The 18,314-nt window shown below is 37.1% G+C and overlaps 1 protein-coding gene across 6 annotated transcripts in view; it reads left to right on the top strand.

The window, feature by feature from the left end:
* ACACA (acetyl-CoA carboxylase alpha) overlaps positions 1 to 18,314 on the top strand; it is a 2,143,878-nt gene that overhangs the window by 528,448 nt on the left and 1,597,116 nt on the right. For all 6 annotated transcript variants that reach the window (XM_044054575.1, XM_044054578.1, XM_044054576.1 and 3 more), the window contains one exon: positions 1,497 to 1,643. In XM_044054575.1, the coding sequence (XP_043910510.1) occupies positions 1,497 to 1,643 (147 nt within the window). The remainder of the gene's footprint in view (positions 1 to 1,496; positions 1,644 to 18,314) is intronic.

Genomic DNA, 18,314 nt, shown 5'->3' with positions numbered 1-18,314 from the left:
CAGTGATTCATTTTGGGGTGTGTAAATGTTAAGGGGAGTGGCAGATGCCTCAGGCAGTATAGTATTTGCTTTTGCTGACTTTCTCCATTAAGTCCAAGGTTTACTACACATAGTATAGAAGATTATGATTGGGTCTGTAATCATAACCAACTTATGTGTCTGACACATGAATACCAAGAAATTTAACTCTAGCGAATCTTGGCATCCATATCAAGAATACTTAAGTTATGATTGTTGAGACCCAGTTGTAATTATTTGTATTACACGGAGCTTTTTCTGCTCCATGCACTACCAATCTCACAGCAGCCCTGACTATTGCATTTTTCACAATGCCAGGCACTTGGGCATTTGTACTTCTATGGATGCTTAACCCCGGCTGCAGATCATGCTGCTTGGTGGACATATACATCCTGGTCCTTTGTGTTGCATTGTTGCTACATCAGCCTCCACTCGGTGTCAGAATTGTGGTGCACCAGGCTGCCTCCCTCTTCCAGGATGAGTGGGGTAGCAGCCACGGTCTTCCAGTCTATCCAGCTGCCTCCTTCAACACCCCAGTCGCTAGTCAAACCCAAGCCAGCTGTGTTACATTCAGGGCTTTATCTATGCATGTCATAGAACCAGTGTGATAAACCAGACCTTTGATTGTTAGTATAATTAAAAATCCACACTTTCCTTCTGATCAAGGACAGGATAATCCAAGCAGTGATGGCCTTCATATTGGAATTTATTTTTGTAATGAATTCCACTCAGTGCTTGAAACATTTCACATCTACACAACCTCCCATTTTCTTAGCAGGTGTTCACAATACTTGTCTACTTCAGAAATTAGATAAGAAAATGAGCAAAGTCCAGAATAAAAAAACTAGGTTAATTTTACTTTTTCCAACTTTATGGCCAGTTTGGATTTTTTGACCGGTAGTGAGCTCTGTCTTCCAAAGAATACAGCGCTATCTCTACTTTGTCCATAGCATTGCTGGATTGTTTGTTCGTACTGACTGAACAGTGGATAGAAATTCCATTATCTGTTCCTAACGTCAAGATTTGATTGTGCCTTCATGGACATTTTTCTGAAATTTTTTAAGTAGCATGTAATTGTAAATAAAGAAAATTGGCAATAAACTTCTTAGTCTACATTGTAAGAAATTCCGTAATTCAAATCTTAGTAAGTGTACATTATTTTGACTTGATTTTGTATACTTATATTTGAAAGTTGAAGAACTCACATGGAGCTGCCAAAAGTTTGCTGACGTCTCAAATGTATTGAGAGTTAAAGTTAATGATGATTAGGTTTTTGAAATGTTTTTATGAATTAAAAAAATATTTTGAAGCAAAAATTAAATTAAATTTATTAGTATGGTAAAGTAAAAACAAAGTTTTTGCATTAGGAGTTATGTGCAGCAAAAGAGAAACAAAGTATATTTGTTAGTGATTACTATATTTGATATCCAAGGCTTCACAACTGTTAAGAATAATGTTTTATATTTTCTTGTTACCAGGCTGAACTATTCACAGGTCTACTGCCAGAGATACAGAGCATGGCCTTGCATGGGGAGAAGCTCCATCATGTTTTCCATTATGTTCTGGATAGTTTGGTGAATGTGATGAATGGATTCTGCCTTCCCGAGCCGTACTTCAACAGCAAGGTAATGCATTCTAGGCTGTCGCCTGAGATTTTCTTTCCAAAGCCTTTGTGAAGATTTCTCTGTGTTTAGTGTAGTGTTCATGAATGTGTGGGTCATGTAATAGACATCAAAGAGAGTACAAGGTCTCATAAGCGTAATCTGTGCAAGTAGACCTGTTATCCTATGTCCCTGCTCACTTTTTATTACACCATTCTGTGATCTTAAATAAGTCAACTTTGTGATATGATGGCAACAGAAGTTCATCGTTAGATTAATGCTGGCAGATGTGATATATCCTGCCAAGGATACTGTATGTCTGGCCCGTATACTAAAGCTTAGGTGCTCATTTCTCATATGCTGTCCATCCAAGCTTAGACCTAGACACAAATACTACATGCTGGCACATAAGAGATGTATGTGCACAAATGTCCTCAGAACTTTCTTGTTGCCAGCTTGAGAAGCAAGGCGTCATCAGTAGCTAGGTCTGTCAGCTTTTCGAAGGGATACATTTTGCCACTGACGGTGAAAGCTAAGCACACCATTGGGGACCCTTCTTTTTTCACATTTTTGTATTGGAAATGTGTTCATGTCATCAAGCATGCCTCAGAAGTAGACAGTATATTTTCTCATACAGCCAGATTGAGACTGCTGTAGCTGTCAGGTTTGTATTCCAAAAAACTTTAAAAAGAGTCTGTTTTTCCTGAATATTTACTTAGAAAACAAACATCTGAGGGGCTCTAGTGCGAGCCAGTGAGGCCTCTGAAGTTCCTACCTTCAACTTACCCTCAGAGCTGAAAAAGAAAGTTAAGAAGCAGGAGAAGGATGTTGCTACTACAGCTTCATTCTTCATGTAGAAGTCAAACATACACATTGAGGTGATTGAGAAGCCTGCAAACCATCTGACCTCTGAGCCTTTTCCCTCTGTCGCAAACTTGTTGGTGATGAGTGTGGAACAGCCTACACACGTCCCATCAAACAAGTCAGAAAGCCACTAAAGCCTTGAAGGAAGAAGCCTGGCTTGTAATTTCTGAACGCCAGAACAGTGTTGTTAGGTTTTAGTTCATGAAGATATCCGTGGTTCTTTGCTGGAGGTTTGTCCAGAGTTAGGCCCTTCTCATGTGGTTTGCCTGGAAACCCCTAAAATGAAATAGTGATCCACAACAAGAATGCCAGGATTGTTCGTAAGGGTTGTTCAAAGCTCTTGGGGCTCTTAGACCCCTCAGTTTTTTGTTTCCACTCTGTGTACCCCCCTTAAAAAAGGATGCATCTTCTGAGGAAGATTTTTCCTCTGATCCAGAATCTAACCTTTTAGATTATTCTTCTCAGATTTGCTCAGTTTTGGGGTTAGAAATTTGAATCTGATGACACATTGTCCTCTTGACTATCCTCGGGAGGAGCTCTTATTTGCCGAAACTGTTCAGAGGATGATGCAGCATTTAAAATGTGAGGGTAAACAGCTGTCTGAATCCCAAAAGAGAGATTACAGTCTCTTACATATGGAATTTACCAAGCCTTCTCCTGCCCCTCTGGTTTTTGAAGCTTTTCAGACTTTCTTTTCAGCTTCTATATATCCTGAGTCATAGCAACCTGTACCAAAAGAGCCTGACTAGTACAACAAGAGTCCCTAACACATGCAAGTACCAGTTTCTGACCCTGCTGTTGCTTCTACAGATTCTGACAAACCTTCTAAGCTCTTTCCATTCTCCAGTGCTCTCCGAAAAGAATAGGGATAGTGGAGCTATAGATAGGTATGGTAAAAAAAGTATATACGTCAGCTACTATAGCCTTTCATGCCATCATTTATCAGATACACGTTAAGGTATTCTTTATCCATTTTTAACAACATGAATAAGCATAAGCCTAATATCCCTGGCAGCCACTCGAAAACCACATTGCAGTGTATGATTTCTTCCACCTCTCAAGTTGCATGCTATTCTGTTGTGTGTATATGCTGTGGTGGATGCTTCTTCCATGGCTGCTGCCACTGACTGTGTGCTGAAAAAAACTTCAGTCTCTACCTGAAAATGTAGAAGTAAAGAGTTTAGATGCTCCTTTAGATAAGAGCTTCCCTTTTGGCCCCCCATTCTGTAGAGATATTAAAAAAATTAGAAAGAAATGGGTAAAATTATGCCAGGGTTTAAACAACTTTTTCTTTCCCTTATTCCAAAATTTCAGAGAAATTACCCCACCAAGCCAGGCCCTTTCCACCACAATAAGTCCACTCAACAGAAAGGCAACATTTCCAAAAAGAAATGGCTGGACAAACCTAAATTGGATTTCACAGGAGAAAAAGGACCCTTACAGCATAAACCTTTCAGGTTTGGATGCATTCTCTCCAGTCCACCTCTGCCATTCCCACCTTCAGTCTTCCCCTTTGAAAATAGACCAACATAGAAAATTGAGTTTTGAGAATCCTTCAAAAATGATACATCCTTCAATAGAAATCTCTTCCTTTTTAACACTCAGTTTGACAGGTACCTCAGAAGCAGCAACACCTTGTTCTTACAATCTCATCAGAACATTTACACTAAGGTGTAATAGAACCATTTCCTCCAAATCAAAAAGGGAATTTTTTTTTTCTCAAGTTTCATTCCTTGCCCCAAACAAAGAAGGTACTTGGAAGACCTATCCTGGATCTTTTTGTCCTCTTCAAATTTTTGAACATTCCATAATTCAAGATACTGACTTTCTAAAATCTTTGATTTTTCCCAAAAGCTTTTTATAGCTAATGTGCACTTGAAGGATGCTTATCTATGCATTTCAAGCCATCCTTTTTGTAGGAAATTGAGATCCTATGTCTGAGTTGCACTTCCAGTTTACTGCTTTGCCTTTTGGACTAGCCACTGCTCCCAGAGTGTTCACATGTTATGTAGCTCCTGTTGTAGCAGACTCTAATGTATCCATATTTTTCCCATATCTCTTTCTGTCTCATTTCTTACATATTTTTAAATTCTCTCTCCATTTTATCCCATTCCTCAGCTATCCCTTCTGAAGAAATTTGTATATTCTCTAGCAGCTCTTGAATCATTTCCACTCATTCCTTAAAATCGCTCTTAATTGGTAAGTCAGAAAGACAGTGTTTCATTTTTACTTTATTACCCTGCATCTTAAAATGTTCAGTTAAATACCCATGCTCCTTACCTAACGCTTTCGTCAGAATGACGTCTTCAGAAATACAATTACAGACATTTTTACACAGACTTATATACTTACACTCTAATGTCCCTCCCACTAATCAGATTACATTAAATTACTTAATTGACAATCAACGTCTCGGATAAAAATCTTAGGTAAAAATCTTAGTGTGCAGTAACAGACTATAATATAACGAACACATTTAAATACAAAAAATAAATGTGTATATATTAAACCATAAAATATGAATATACATCAACATACTATCTACTATCTGATAAAAAACATTTAATATTAATAGATTCATTAAGGCTTGGAAAACTATCAGCACCCAGTTTAAGCTGCCATAATGATTCTTTTCTCTCTTCTCTGTTTTTTATATTGCCACCTCTTAAATCAATGTCAACTTGCTCCAACAAACAAAGTAAATTATTTATAAGAACTATAAATTACAGAGTGTTTGAACAAAGCATTTTTATCATCTTTAATTATAATGGCATAGTAATGTTTGTTTATACGTGTATTAAGAGTCCTGGTAGTCATACCTATATAAAATGCAGTACAGCCTGAACATAAAGCAACATACACTAAATTGATGTAATTACAATCAAATCTTCCTTGTACACTAATAGTTCTATTTAAATGGAATAAATTTATAAAAGGTCCCTTATGAATGTATCTACAGGCACTGCAACAGAAGTATTTAAACATTCCCCTAGGTTTATTTGATACAGGCATAGATTTCAAATTGTCATTCTTTTCTAACAAGTTCTTAATAGTGTTTGATTTCTTTAACACAAAACTGGGTTTATTACCCAAAATAGTAGATACTTCGTTATTGCCAGAAATAATCTTCCAGTTGTCTGTGATTACTGCCTTAATTTTATTACTATCAACAGACATGTTAATAATACATCTAGGCACAGATGGTAAAGCAGTAAGACCTATACTAGTACTAGGTATAGATTGACAATTAATATTCTTAACTTGCAACCCTTTTAATAATATTGGGGAAAATTCAGTATTCCTTCTGTTTGCAATATCAGTGCTGGTATCACAAAGTAAAGATAAGGGGTAACTTCTAACCACAAACAAATTAGTAATAAAATCAACTTCTTCATGAAATGCCTTAGCAGTTGTCATACGAGATGTTCTTATGCATTGACCTTTAGGTACGTTCTTCTCAACATACATAGGATGATTATTACCAAAATGCAAATAATTATTTACATAAGTAGCTTTCCTATAAATGCTACTTGCAAAGCATTTACTAATAGGATCCCATTCTAAACTTACATCCAGGTAGTTTATTTTATTACCAAAACCACTTAAAGTAAATTAAAAAAAAAATCACAGCTAGCATTTAATTGTGTCAAAAATGCGATGTGGTTAACAAAATGGCCCTTTATAATAAAAAACAAATCATGTGTATATCGACACTAGAATAGTATATTAGTAAAGAGACCCACGGTGGGTAAAATTTCTTTCTCCCACCAACCCATTATCAGACCATGGGGCCACCGTTGCCCCCATTGCTACCCCTCTTAACGGTTTATAACTTCTTTTGTTAAAAATAAAAAAATATATATAATATAATAACAATTCTAATAAGGAGCAGCATATTTTTATTGTTGAACTGCACCAGCTAGTATATTTAGTAAGAAAATTAGACACAAAATCTTACCCTTCTACTTGTGGAATACAGGTATACAGGTATGTAAAGAAACTACATCAGCAGTTAATATAAAAAAACTCTTCTGTACTATGACAACTAGAATGTAAAAATTGCTTATGAAACAATCTGATTTGTACCACAAAGGACCAAGAGTCCTTAATAAGGGAAGGTAGTTTCTGAACTAGAGGGTTTAAAAGTTTGTCCAAGTACAATGACAAACCCTCAGTAATACTTCCTGATGGAGACAATGGGCCTAAAGGGTGGATGAGATGGATTTTTATGAATTTTGGGTATACCAAATCGTATACCCAACCTAGAACTATCATTAACCAAAAAATCATAAATATCAGCTGTGATTTCACCACTCATTAAATGGTCATACAGACCATATTTAACAAAATTATAACTACTGTCAATGAAGTCTCCATTAATTTCCATGTGCTCATTTTTATTATTTAAAAGTTGTTCCATTGTCTTAATATGACCAACTGTAGACATCACTACTATACCACCTGCTTTGTCGGCTTTCATAAACCTGACACTATAGTGTGTTGTAGTTCATATAAAGCTTTCTTTTCTTCACTACTTAAATTGAAGTATATTTTATCAGGCTTACTATTTAACATTGCCCTAATGTCTTTACTACAAAAAGCTTCGTACACTTTTAATGTACTATGTAAAGCAGGATTATAAGTGGACGGTTTTCTAAGGGTAATTATGTAAGATGCACTTACATCTTTAAAAATGTACGTCAAGTTTAATTGTCTTACATACAACTTTAAATTAAGCAATGTATTTGCTAAATCAGCTCTATTACTATGAATATAATTAAGTCCTAGTTTAAGTACCCTTAAATGAACATCATTAAGAACAACAGAGTAGAGAGAAAAGAATCATTATTGTAGCTTAGACTGGGTGCTGATAGTTTTCCAGACCTTAATGAATCTATTAATATTAAATATTTTTTATCAGATAGTAGATAGTATGCTGATGTGTATTCATATTTTACAGTTTAATAAATACACATTTATTTTTTGTGTTTAAATGTGTTCGTTATATTATAGTCTGTTACTACACACTAAGATTTTTACCTAAGATTTTTATCTGAGAAGTTGATTGTCAGTTAAGTAATTTAATGTAATCTGATTAGTGTGAGGGACATGAGCGTGCAAGTATATAAGTCTGTGTAAAAATATTGTAATTGTATTTCTGAAGAAGTCATTCTGCCGAAAATGTTAAGTAAAGAGTTTTTTACGCTAATTCCTGGTTGGTGTCTTCCTTTGCTGCTCCAGTGTTTGGTTTTATTTGTTTTTTTTCACTGGTGGTTGTTTTTATTTGTGGTTTTGGTATGGCTCAAGCTCCAGAGGATTATCTGCTACACATGCCCTTACATCTCATTGATGAGAGCCAGCAAGGTGAGCTGGCAGGTCTGTTTGTAGAGCTTCAAAGCTTACAGGCTTCTTTGGCTGCACTGATGAAAAAGATCAACAGAAATGGCATTCTATCTACACAGCAAGGGCTTATTTCATCAAGTCAAGCAGCTAGCAATAAAGGTACTGTTTTGTTTAATATGGACAAAGGATGTCCTGCCAACAGTAAATTTATACTTTATAAAGATGTTACAGCTGCCTTAGTTTCAGAAGGTGATCCTTGCACTTCACTTAGTGAAGAAGTGACTGAAACAAATGACAATGGTGATATATCTGATAAATTGCTTCATTTGGAAAAGGGGCTTAAAAAATACAGAGCCCTAGTCATTGAAAACAAGTACTTTGAATGCTGTATAGCTTTACAAATAGTTCCAAAAAGATTAAGGTTCTTTAAGGCTCCGAATGGAGTTCTTAAGGAAGATCCATTTTTTAAAGGGCTTGTTTCCTTTTGCAATCTGGCAGGACTTGATTTTTTGAAATTATTGATCAAGCGTAATAAAGATACACTAGCTGCTTTAAAAGTAGAGCTTGAAGTCCTGGACAATGAATGTAAACAATTTCTCAGTTTTGACAATAATGCCATTCCATATGTACAAATGTTGGAATCTGTTGAAAAGTATGAATGTTTAGTTGTTGAAAGAAAATTTAAAAAGGTCAACAGAGACTTAACAGCTTATGAAGAAGGTAATGCATTCTTTATTAATGATAAATCTGTAAAGAAATCACAATATAAACCCTCTTTTACTACTACTAATAAACGTTCATATAGTTCTGCCTTAAAAACTGGGAGTTCCACCTTAAAATCTGCTGCTACAGCCACTAGAACTGTTTCTCTTACATCTGATGAGGCAGGTCATTCACAATACAATGGCAACGCTTCTAACAATTTCACTATGCCAAAGAACAACACCATAAATGTAAATACATCTTCGGCAGTTGCTTCTGGGTCTAATAAATACAAAGAAACTTCAAAAAACTGCAATGGAGCAACAACGACAACACAAATGAAGCAGGGATGTGGATGGAGACGGTTTTGGAAATAGTTGCGGACAATTTTGCAGGTTTTAAACCTATTTCTAATGCACACTGTGACCTAAAAGTTCATAACCATTCAAATTTTGTTCTTAATGATGTTCATTTAAGGATACTTAAACTAGGACTTAATTATATTCCTAGTAATAGAGCTAATTTAGCAAATACATTGCTTAATTTAAAGTTGCATATCAGAAAATTAAACTTGACTAGCGTTGCCACCCCTCCGTTTTTTTTCCGGAGTGCCCGGAAATCAGTAGGGCACTCCGGTTCTCCGGTTCTTGTACTCGGAGTCCGGAAATAGCGACGTCAGGCTCGTCAGCGCGTATTAAAAAAAAAAAAAAAAACCATTCCCGTCTTGGACTCTTGTTGATTGGCTGCTTGCTGCAGACGAGGCTCGTGCAGCAAGCAGCCAATCAACACGTAGAGTTAGTAGTCAAAGCCCTGCAAAGCCCGCGAAAATTTAAGAATATAAAGCGGCGCTTCAGCTTAAGTTTTTACCTTTTACTTTTGTAGTACAAAGGGTGCTGCTTAAGATCTGAAATTCTTGCTTGGAGCCTTGGACATCGTCTTCAGTGGATTGCCTGCCTGCCTGGAAGCCCTGCCTGCCTGGAAGCCCTGCCTGCTGCCTGGAAGCCCTGCCTGGAAGCCCTGCTTCCTGGAAGGATTGCCTTAGCCCTGCTGCTTGCCTTGCTTGCTGGAGGAGAAGTGCTGTGGACTGGGTGGTGGTGTGTTCCCCTGCTTGCTGGCCCTTTAGCTGCCTGTTCTCTTCTGCTGCTGAGAGCTTGTTTTAGTAGCCCTGCTGCTGATTTTTCTGGAGGTAAGTGGATTTTTTTTTTAATGGATTGATTCTTTGGAATTAAGGTAGATTTTCAAAGATTAGTGTGACAAGGGGAATGAAATATTGCCAGCACAGCTACTAGTGAATTTTTTAAATATTAAATTTATATTAATTCACTAGCTGTGCTGGCACTATCGCATTCATTGATGGTGACAAGATGTGTGTAACTATCTAGATGTTCAACATGTGGTGATTAACTAGAACAGTTTCTAATCTGATTTTGGACTTGGTTGCAGTGAATGTATAATGACTTCATGATTTGTATAAGATGCTTGGACTGTAGATCTGTCTTTCTAGTCTGTCATCACCGTGATGTTTACCTTGACCTGTGTTTCTTCCTAGGGTGTCTTTCTAGGGTGTACAGTCTTCGTAGTATAGTGAGGCTTAAATGTAGCTTTTTTGTCTAGTTTGTCATCACAACTGTTTACCTTTTATCTGTGTTTTCTAGGGTATACCATCTATACCAAAGCTTAGCTCATTTGATGTTACAGTGAATATATGATTACATGATTTGTATAAGATGCTTGGACTGTAGATCTGTCTTTCTAGTCTGTCATCACCGTGATGTTTACCTTGACCTGTGTTTCTTCCTAGGGTGTCTTTCTAGGGTGTACAGTCTTCGTAGTATAGTGAGGCTTAAATGTAGCTTTTTTGTCTAGTTTGTCATCACAACTACAACTGTTTACCTTTTATCTGTGTTTTCTAGGGTATACCATCTATACCAAAGCTTAGCTCATTTGATGTTACAGTGAATATATGATTACATGATTTGTATAGGATGCTTGGACTGTAGAACTGTCTTTTCTAGTCTATCATCACCGTGATGTTTACCGTGACCTGTGTTTCTTCCTAGGGTGTCTTTCTAGGGTGTATCTTGTCAGTCCACAGTATGCCTGAACTTTCTTGCTGTGTTCAGACTCAGCTGGATAACGTTTGCACTAGGTTCTACATAAAAGTAGAGGGTCTTAATTTGGTGTCTGACCCATGTGTTTTACACACAGTTGAATGCCTTCTGTGCATATTCTGCTGTCACACCAGGTTCATGTGTAACAGCTGCAAGTCCCTCAGACAGGAGTTGCTTCTGCCTTTCATTGCTTTACCTTCACTGTAATTTTTCATGAGGAGTCTCATTTTTTTTTCCCTATACCAACTTGGTATTACTAGGGTGTGAAAGTCTGGAGATTCACATGTGAATGTGAACTCTGGCTAGTGGCTACTGACTGACACAGGCCCCACCAGGCACTGGTGTTGGTCACAAGTGTTTTGATTTTCTATTAATAGCTGTTTTGGTTTATTGTAGTGTTGAGCAAGGATCCTACAGGAATCATGTTCAGGAAAAGGTCAATGGATCATCAAGAAGAGGCTGAAAGCGTGTCTCCTAAGAGGTTTTTCTGCAGTTATAATAAGGTGTGGGAGCAAAGCTACTCATGGGTGCGACCTGTTCCAAATGCAGATGCCATGGCAAAGTGCACATCCTGTGGAACAACTTTCACTGTAAAATGGGATGGGGAAAAGGCATTGAAAAGCCATCAGAAGTCAGACAAACATCATCAAAGCCTTCAGCTCCAGAGGCAGAACCTCGTAATGACCAAGTTTATTCAGCCACGTAGTGTAACCAGTGAAGCTTCCAAAGTCACTGCAGCTGAAGTGACAGCAGTCTATCATGGAGTGAAACATGGTCACTCATATGTAATCCATAGATTGTGGAGGTAAGCTGGCACCGACAGTCTTCCCTGATTCTACTTTGGCTTCGAAATTCACCTGTGGGAAGACAAAATCTGAGAGTATTGTCATGAATGTTCTTGCACCTCATTCAGAGGAGCTCCTTCTGCAGGAACTTGGCAATTCCTATTTCTCAGTGGGATCAGATGCATCCAATAAAGGGAACAGAAAAATGTTCCCTTTAGTTATTCAGTACTTTACTCACACCCATGGCACACAACAGAAACTCCTTGATTTCTATGAGGATCATAACGAAAGTTCTGAATGTATCTTTACTAGAATAAAGGACATCCTTGTGCATAAAGGACTCAAAGTACAAAACATTGCTAGCTATGCTGCAGACAATGCCTCAGTCAATTATGGAAAGCACAGGTCTGTTTAAAAGTTTGAAATCTGAGGTGCCTCACATCATTGCAGCAAACTGTTTATGCCATGTAATACATAACTGTGCCAAGCATGCAAGCAAGGCCCTTGCAAAGTTTGATGTGGAGACTCTGGTTTTGAAAATACATAGTGAGTTTTCAGCATCTGCTAAAAAAATGGCACTGTTGAAAGGCTTCTATTCTTTCCTAGACCAGGACTTTAAGGAAATAATGCAACATGTTGTAACAAGGTGGCTGTCTTTGTTCCCAGCTGTGGCAAGGCTGGTAGAATGTTGGCCTGCTATTAAAAGTTATTTTATTAGTCAAGGGCCTGAGGACTGTCACCCCCTTATCTGGAAATTTGTGGAGGCCGATGAGGATGGCATCAGTGGGGATGTGTCTGAGGCAGATTGCTACATACATTTCATGCACTACATCCTGCAGGTATTCCACAAGTCTATAGCAAAACTTGAAAGTAACACTCTCTCTGCTCCAGAGTTGTACACCGTGATGAAAAGTCTAAAAGATGAGTTGCAGAGAAGGCTAGATGACCAGTTCTTTGGTACTAAGGTTTCATCTGCCTTACAGCACTTTACTCCAGCTGTCGCACAGCAGGTCTGTAGGACCTTCTGTGATTTTTACAGTAAAGCACTTTGTTACCTACAGAAGTGGTTTGACTATGATAATAGTCCCTTTAAAGCTATGCAGGTCCTCAGCCTCCAACATCCTGTAACTTGGCCAGAACTGCGTACAGTTGCAGACCTCTTCAAATTGGATGTGGACATTGAAGCACTTTACTCAGACTACTGTACTTTAACTGCTGCATTGCCAGCCCTGTTACAGATGACAGAGGCATCTGTAAGTGATCGCTGGGTGACTTTTTTTAGTAAAGCTCCAGACTGCAAGCCACTTTACAGACTGGTGCAGTTTGCTCTTTCAATCCCCCCCAGCAATAGCTTTGTGGAAAGGGTTTTTTCACTTATGGGGAATGCGTGGACTGATGTAAGAAATAGAATGCTTGTGTCACTTGTGAAGGCCAAGTTGCAGGTCAAGCTAAACTTTAACATGAGTTGTTCGCAATTTTATTCATTTGTGAGAAATAACCAGCCATTACTTGAGGCTGCTAGATCAAATGCCAAATACAAGTATAAGCAATGATTTCTAGCAAAACTGAAGATACTTTAAACAGTTGCTTTTCTTTTACTATTGTGTGTGGTGAACCCTTAATGTACTGCTTTGAATGAACTGGTGTTTTTAATATCTAATTGTATTTCCATTTTAGTACTACCTGTGATATGAGACTTGGGCTTAGTTTTCCCATGCTTGTGTGTGATGTACTGTTGTATGTAGTGAACCTTGAAGTATTGCTAAATAAAGTTTTTTTATTTACTTTTTGACTCGTCGCACATTTTTCTACTTATTGGTAACTGTATGTGATATTAAAGACTTATGCTGAAGGGTGGAGTAAAGGGGTGTGGCTATTAAAAGGAATGGGTGTGGCTTGATTGTGCATGGGGCGGGGCTTATTTGTCAGGAAATGGCACAGTAGAAAGGTGGCAACCCTAAACTTGACATACATTTTTAAAGATGTAAGTGCATCTTACATAACTACCCTTAGAAAACCATAAAAGTGTTTGAAGCTTTTTGTAGTAAGGACATTAGGGCAATGTTAAATAGTAAACCTGACAAAGTATACTTCAATTTAAGTAGTGAAGAAAAGTAAGCTTTATATGAACTACAACACACTATAGTGTCAGGTTTATGAAAGCCGACAAAGCAGGTGGTATAGTAGTGATGTCTACAGCTGGTTATATTAAGGCAATGGAACAACTTTTAAATAATAAAAATGAGTACATGGAAATTAATGGAGACTTCATAGACAGAGGTTATAAATTTGTTAAATATGCTATGTATGACCATTTAATGAGTGGTGAAATCACAGCTATTTATGATTTTTTGGTTAATGATGGTCCTAGGTTGGGTATACTATTTGGTATACCCAAAATTCATAAGAATGCATCTCATCCACCCTTTAGGCCCATTGTATCTTCATCAGGAAGTATTACTGAGGGTTTGTCATTGTACATGGACAAACCTTTAAACCCTCTAGTTCAGAAACAACCTTCCTTTATTAAGGACTCTTGGTCCTTTGTGGAACAAATCAGATTGTTTCATAAACAATTTTTAGATTCTAGTTGTCATAGTACAGAAGAATTTTTTATATTAACTGCTGATGTAGTTTCTGTATATACCTGCATTCCACAAGTAGAAGGGTTAGATTTTGTGTTTAATTTTCTTATTAAATATACTAGCTGGTGTAGTTCAACAATAAAAATATGCTGCTCCTTATTAGAATTGTTACTGGATAATATTTTTTTTATTTTTAACAAAATAAGTTATAAACCGTAAGAGGGGTAGCAATGGGGGCAATGGTGGCCCCAGCTTTTGCTGGTCTGGTAATGGGTTGGTGGGAGAAAGAAATTTTACCCACTATGGGTCTCTTTACTGATATACTATTCTATTGTCGATATATACATGATTTGTTTTTTATTGTAAAGGGCCCTTTACTTAACCACATCACATTTTTGACACAATTAAATGCTAGTTGTGATTTTTTAAAATTTACTTTAAGTGGTTTTGGTAATAAAATAAACTACCTGGATATAAGTTTAGAATGGGATCCTATTAGTAAATGCTTTGCAAGTAGCATTTATAGGAATGCTACTTATGTAAATAATTATTTGTATTTTGGTAGTAATCATCCTATGTATGTTAAGAAGAACGTACCTAAAGGTCAATGCATAAGAGCATCTCGTATGACAACTGATGATAAGGCATTTCATGAAGAAAATGATTTTATTACTAATTTGTTTGTGGTTAGAAGTTACCCCTTACCTTTACTTTGTGACATCAGCACTGACATTGCAAACAGAAGGAGTACTGAATTTTCCCCAATATTATTAAAAGGGTTGCAAGTTAAGAATGTTAATTGTCAATCTATACCTAGTACTAGTGTAGGTCTTACTGCTTTACCATCTGTGCCTAGATGTATTATTAACAAGTCTGTTGATAGTAATAAAATTAAGGCAGTAATCACAGACAACTGGAAGATTATTTCTGGCTATAACAAAGTATCTACTATTTTGGATAATAAACCCAGTTTTGTGTTAAAGAAGTCAAACACTATTAAGAACTTGTTAGAAAAGAATGACAATTTGAAATCTATGCCTGTATCAAATAAACCTAGGGGAATGTTTAAATACTTCTGTTGCAGTGCCTGTAGATATTCATGAGGGACCTTTTATAAATTTATCCCATTTAGATGGAACTATTAGTGTATAAGGAAGATTCAACTGTTATGCCACCAATTTAATGTATGTTGCTTTATGTTCAGGCTGTACTGCATTTTATATAGGTATGATTACCAGGAATCTTAATACACGTATAAAAGAACATTACTATGCCATCAGAACTAAAGATGATAAAAATGCTTTGTTCAAACACTGTAATTTGTAGTTCTTATATAAAATTTACTTTCAGTGTGTTGAAACAAGTTGACATTGATTTAAGAGGTGGCAATATAAAAAACAGAGTAGAGAGAAAAGAATCATTATGGCAGCTTAGACTGGGTGCTGATAGTTTTCCAGGCCTTAATGAATCAATTAATATTAAATATTTTTTATCAGATAGTAGATGGTATGTTGATGTATATTCATATTTTACGGTTTAATATAGACACATTTATTTTTTGTTTTTAAATGTGTTCGTTATATTATAGTCTGTTACTACACACTAAGATTTTTATCCGAGAAGTTGATTGTCAATGAAGTAATTTAATGTAGTCTGATTAGTGGGAGGGACATGAGAGTGTAAGTATATAAGTCTGTGTAAAAATGTGTGTAATTGTGTTTCTGAAGAAGTCATTCTGACGATAGCGTTAAGTAAAGAGTTTTTTACGCTAATTCCTGGTTGGTGTCTTCCTTTGCTGCTCCAGTGTTTGGCTTTATTTGTTTTTTTTTCACTGGTGGTCATTTTTATTTGTCAATACCCATGCTTCTGTGAAACCGTTTCTTTCCAGTCTAGCCCAGTTGTTGTACCTTGGGGAATAATATGTAAATCCTGTCTGGGTTTCTTCTAGCAATTTTACAGCTTCCATTCCAAATATTCTTGTGTATTTCTTCAGAAATCTACCCTCTTATGTTATATTTTCCCTTTTAGCTCCCCCTGTTACATATTCACTATTGAGTATCAAGTAACAGTCCACACACATGAATAATATTCCCTACTAGATGTGGATTACTGCCTCATATTTCTCTTGAGAGCCTTAATAGTTGTTTTAAGTGGAATATAAATACATGCCAATGTAATCTTCCTTTTTTCGAGTAAGCCGTTATTACAACAAATGTACTTTTGTTGACATTCTTCTCCTCATTCTATCACTATTGGTGCCCCTTTTGCTGTCAATATTGTTTCCCCTTTCCGTTTGTCCGTGATACTCTGCTGAATAACCAGCTTGAAATTGTGTCTCCTGCAACATTACTATTTATTTAAGCCCTTCACTTCTTAGTATAATTCAATACTGTTTGCTTCTGTTCATAACTATAATGCCTTTCACATTCCATGTGACTTATCAGGCAGTCATTCTGATAGAAGCTATTGCTTATACGTATTCGACATGACAGTTTTTTTTAATATGTATTTCCAACATGCAACTTATATGAGCACATTAATGTTTGGCAGGCTGATATTACGTGCAGCTTCTAGTCTCTGTATAGACTTGTGTCACATTTTCCCAAACTTTTTGTTTCATTCATACATTAAAAAAACCTTGTGTATTTTCATTTTTAACTTAACCCATTTCAACTCACAGCAAATGCACACAACTATATACATTTTCCAAACAGGAAAATTACCCATCTCTATACCGACAGATGCCCCTGATAGTTACAGCCACTGGCTTCACACATTTAAAAGTTACACTTAACCATACTCACAAGGTATGTTAGAGCCTGTGTTCCATCCTTTACCCACACCCATCCTTTCTTGTCCCATCTCAGCATCCCTCCCAGATATGCTAAACCACTTAAATACTCCCAAATAACTGATTTTTAGCTTTTAGAAAAAGTGTCGTGGCTACCATAAAAATATAGATTTAGAATTATTATGACTTATATTGAAGTGGATGTTATTACTAGCAATACATCTGCTTGTATTCCCTTCAGTGTAATAAACCTCATTTACTTTCACTGAGCTACTTGTTGCTTCTGCTTTAAGTACTAATTTTAGTGTTTGTCCATACAGGTGCCTCACAGTTCTCATTTCAGTCATTTCCTAATGAATTGCCTACTCCTGCAGACATTGCATCTCCCATTGCAAAGCTCTATTGGTAGATAACATTACCTGGTCTGGTTTTTTTTTTTTTTTTTTTCTCAGTTGTGTAACATAACTCATCTTGAATATAGGAGTATTATCATTTTACAGGATTTTAATGTGTACTTCCATTTGTGTGCATACAACCAAGGGAATCACTGTAATATAATACACACACATTATGATGGTTATATCTTGCATTTAACTTGTGACAGTCTTCTTCTATTGGCTGCTCCCGTTAGGGGTCGCCACAGTGGATCATCTGTTTCCATTTCTTCATGTCCTCTGCATCTTGCTCTGTCACACCAACCACCTACATGTCCTCTCTCACCACATCCATAAACCTTATCTTAGGCCTTCCTATTTTCCTGTTACCTGGCAGCTTCATCCTTAGCATCTTTTTCCCAATATACTCAGCATCCCTCCTCAGCACATGTCCAAACCATCATAATCGTGCCTCTCTGGCTTTGTCTCCAAACCTTCCAACCTGGGATAACCCTCTAATATACTTATTCCTAATCCTGTCCACCCTCATCACACCTAGTGAAAATCTTAACAACTCTGCCACGTCCAGCTCTGACTCCTGCCTTTTTATCAATGCCACTGTCTCCAACCCATATAACATAGCTGGTCTTACTACCCTCTTGTAGACCTTTCCTTTCACTCTTACTGGTACTCGTGTGTCACAAATCACTCTTGGCACTCTTCTCCACCCACCCCATCCTGCCTGTACTCTCATCTTCACCTCTCTTCCACACTCACCATTACTCTGAACTGTTGATCCCAAGTATTTAAACTCATCCACCTTCACCACCTCTACTCCCTGCATCCTCACCATTCCTCTATCCTCCCTCTCATTCACACACATATATTCTGTCTTAGTCCTGCTGACCTTCATTCCTCTTCTCTCTAGAGCATATCTCTACCTCTCCAGGGTCTCCTCCACCTGTTGCCTACTCTCACTACAGATCGCAATGTCATCTGCAAACATCATAGTCCACAGGGACTCCTGTCTGATCTCGTCTGTCAACCTGTCCATCACCATTGCAAATAAGAAAGGGCTCAGTGCTGATCCTTGATGTAATCCCACCTCCACCTTAAACACATCCATCACTCCCACCGCAG

The sequence above is a fragment of the Protopterus annectens genome, chromosome 13.part0 (genome assembly GCF_019279795.1).
Source record: "Protopterus annectens isolate FY-2018-M chromosome 13.part0, PAN1.0, whole genome shotgun sequence".
Lineage (NCBI taxonomy): Eukaryota > Metazoa > Chordata > Ceratodontiformes > Protopteridae > Protopterus > Protopterus annectens.
Note: the sequence above shows the minus strand (reverse complement) of the source record. Positions and strands in the feature narration are given on the sequence as shown.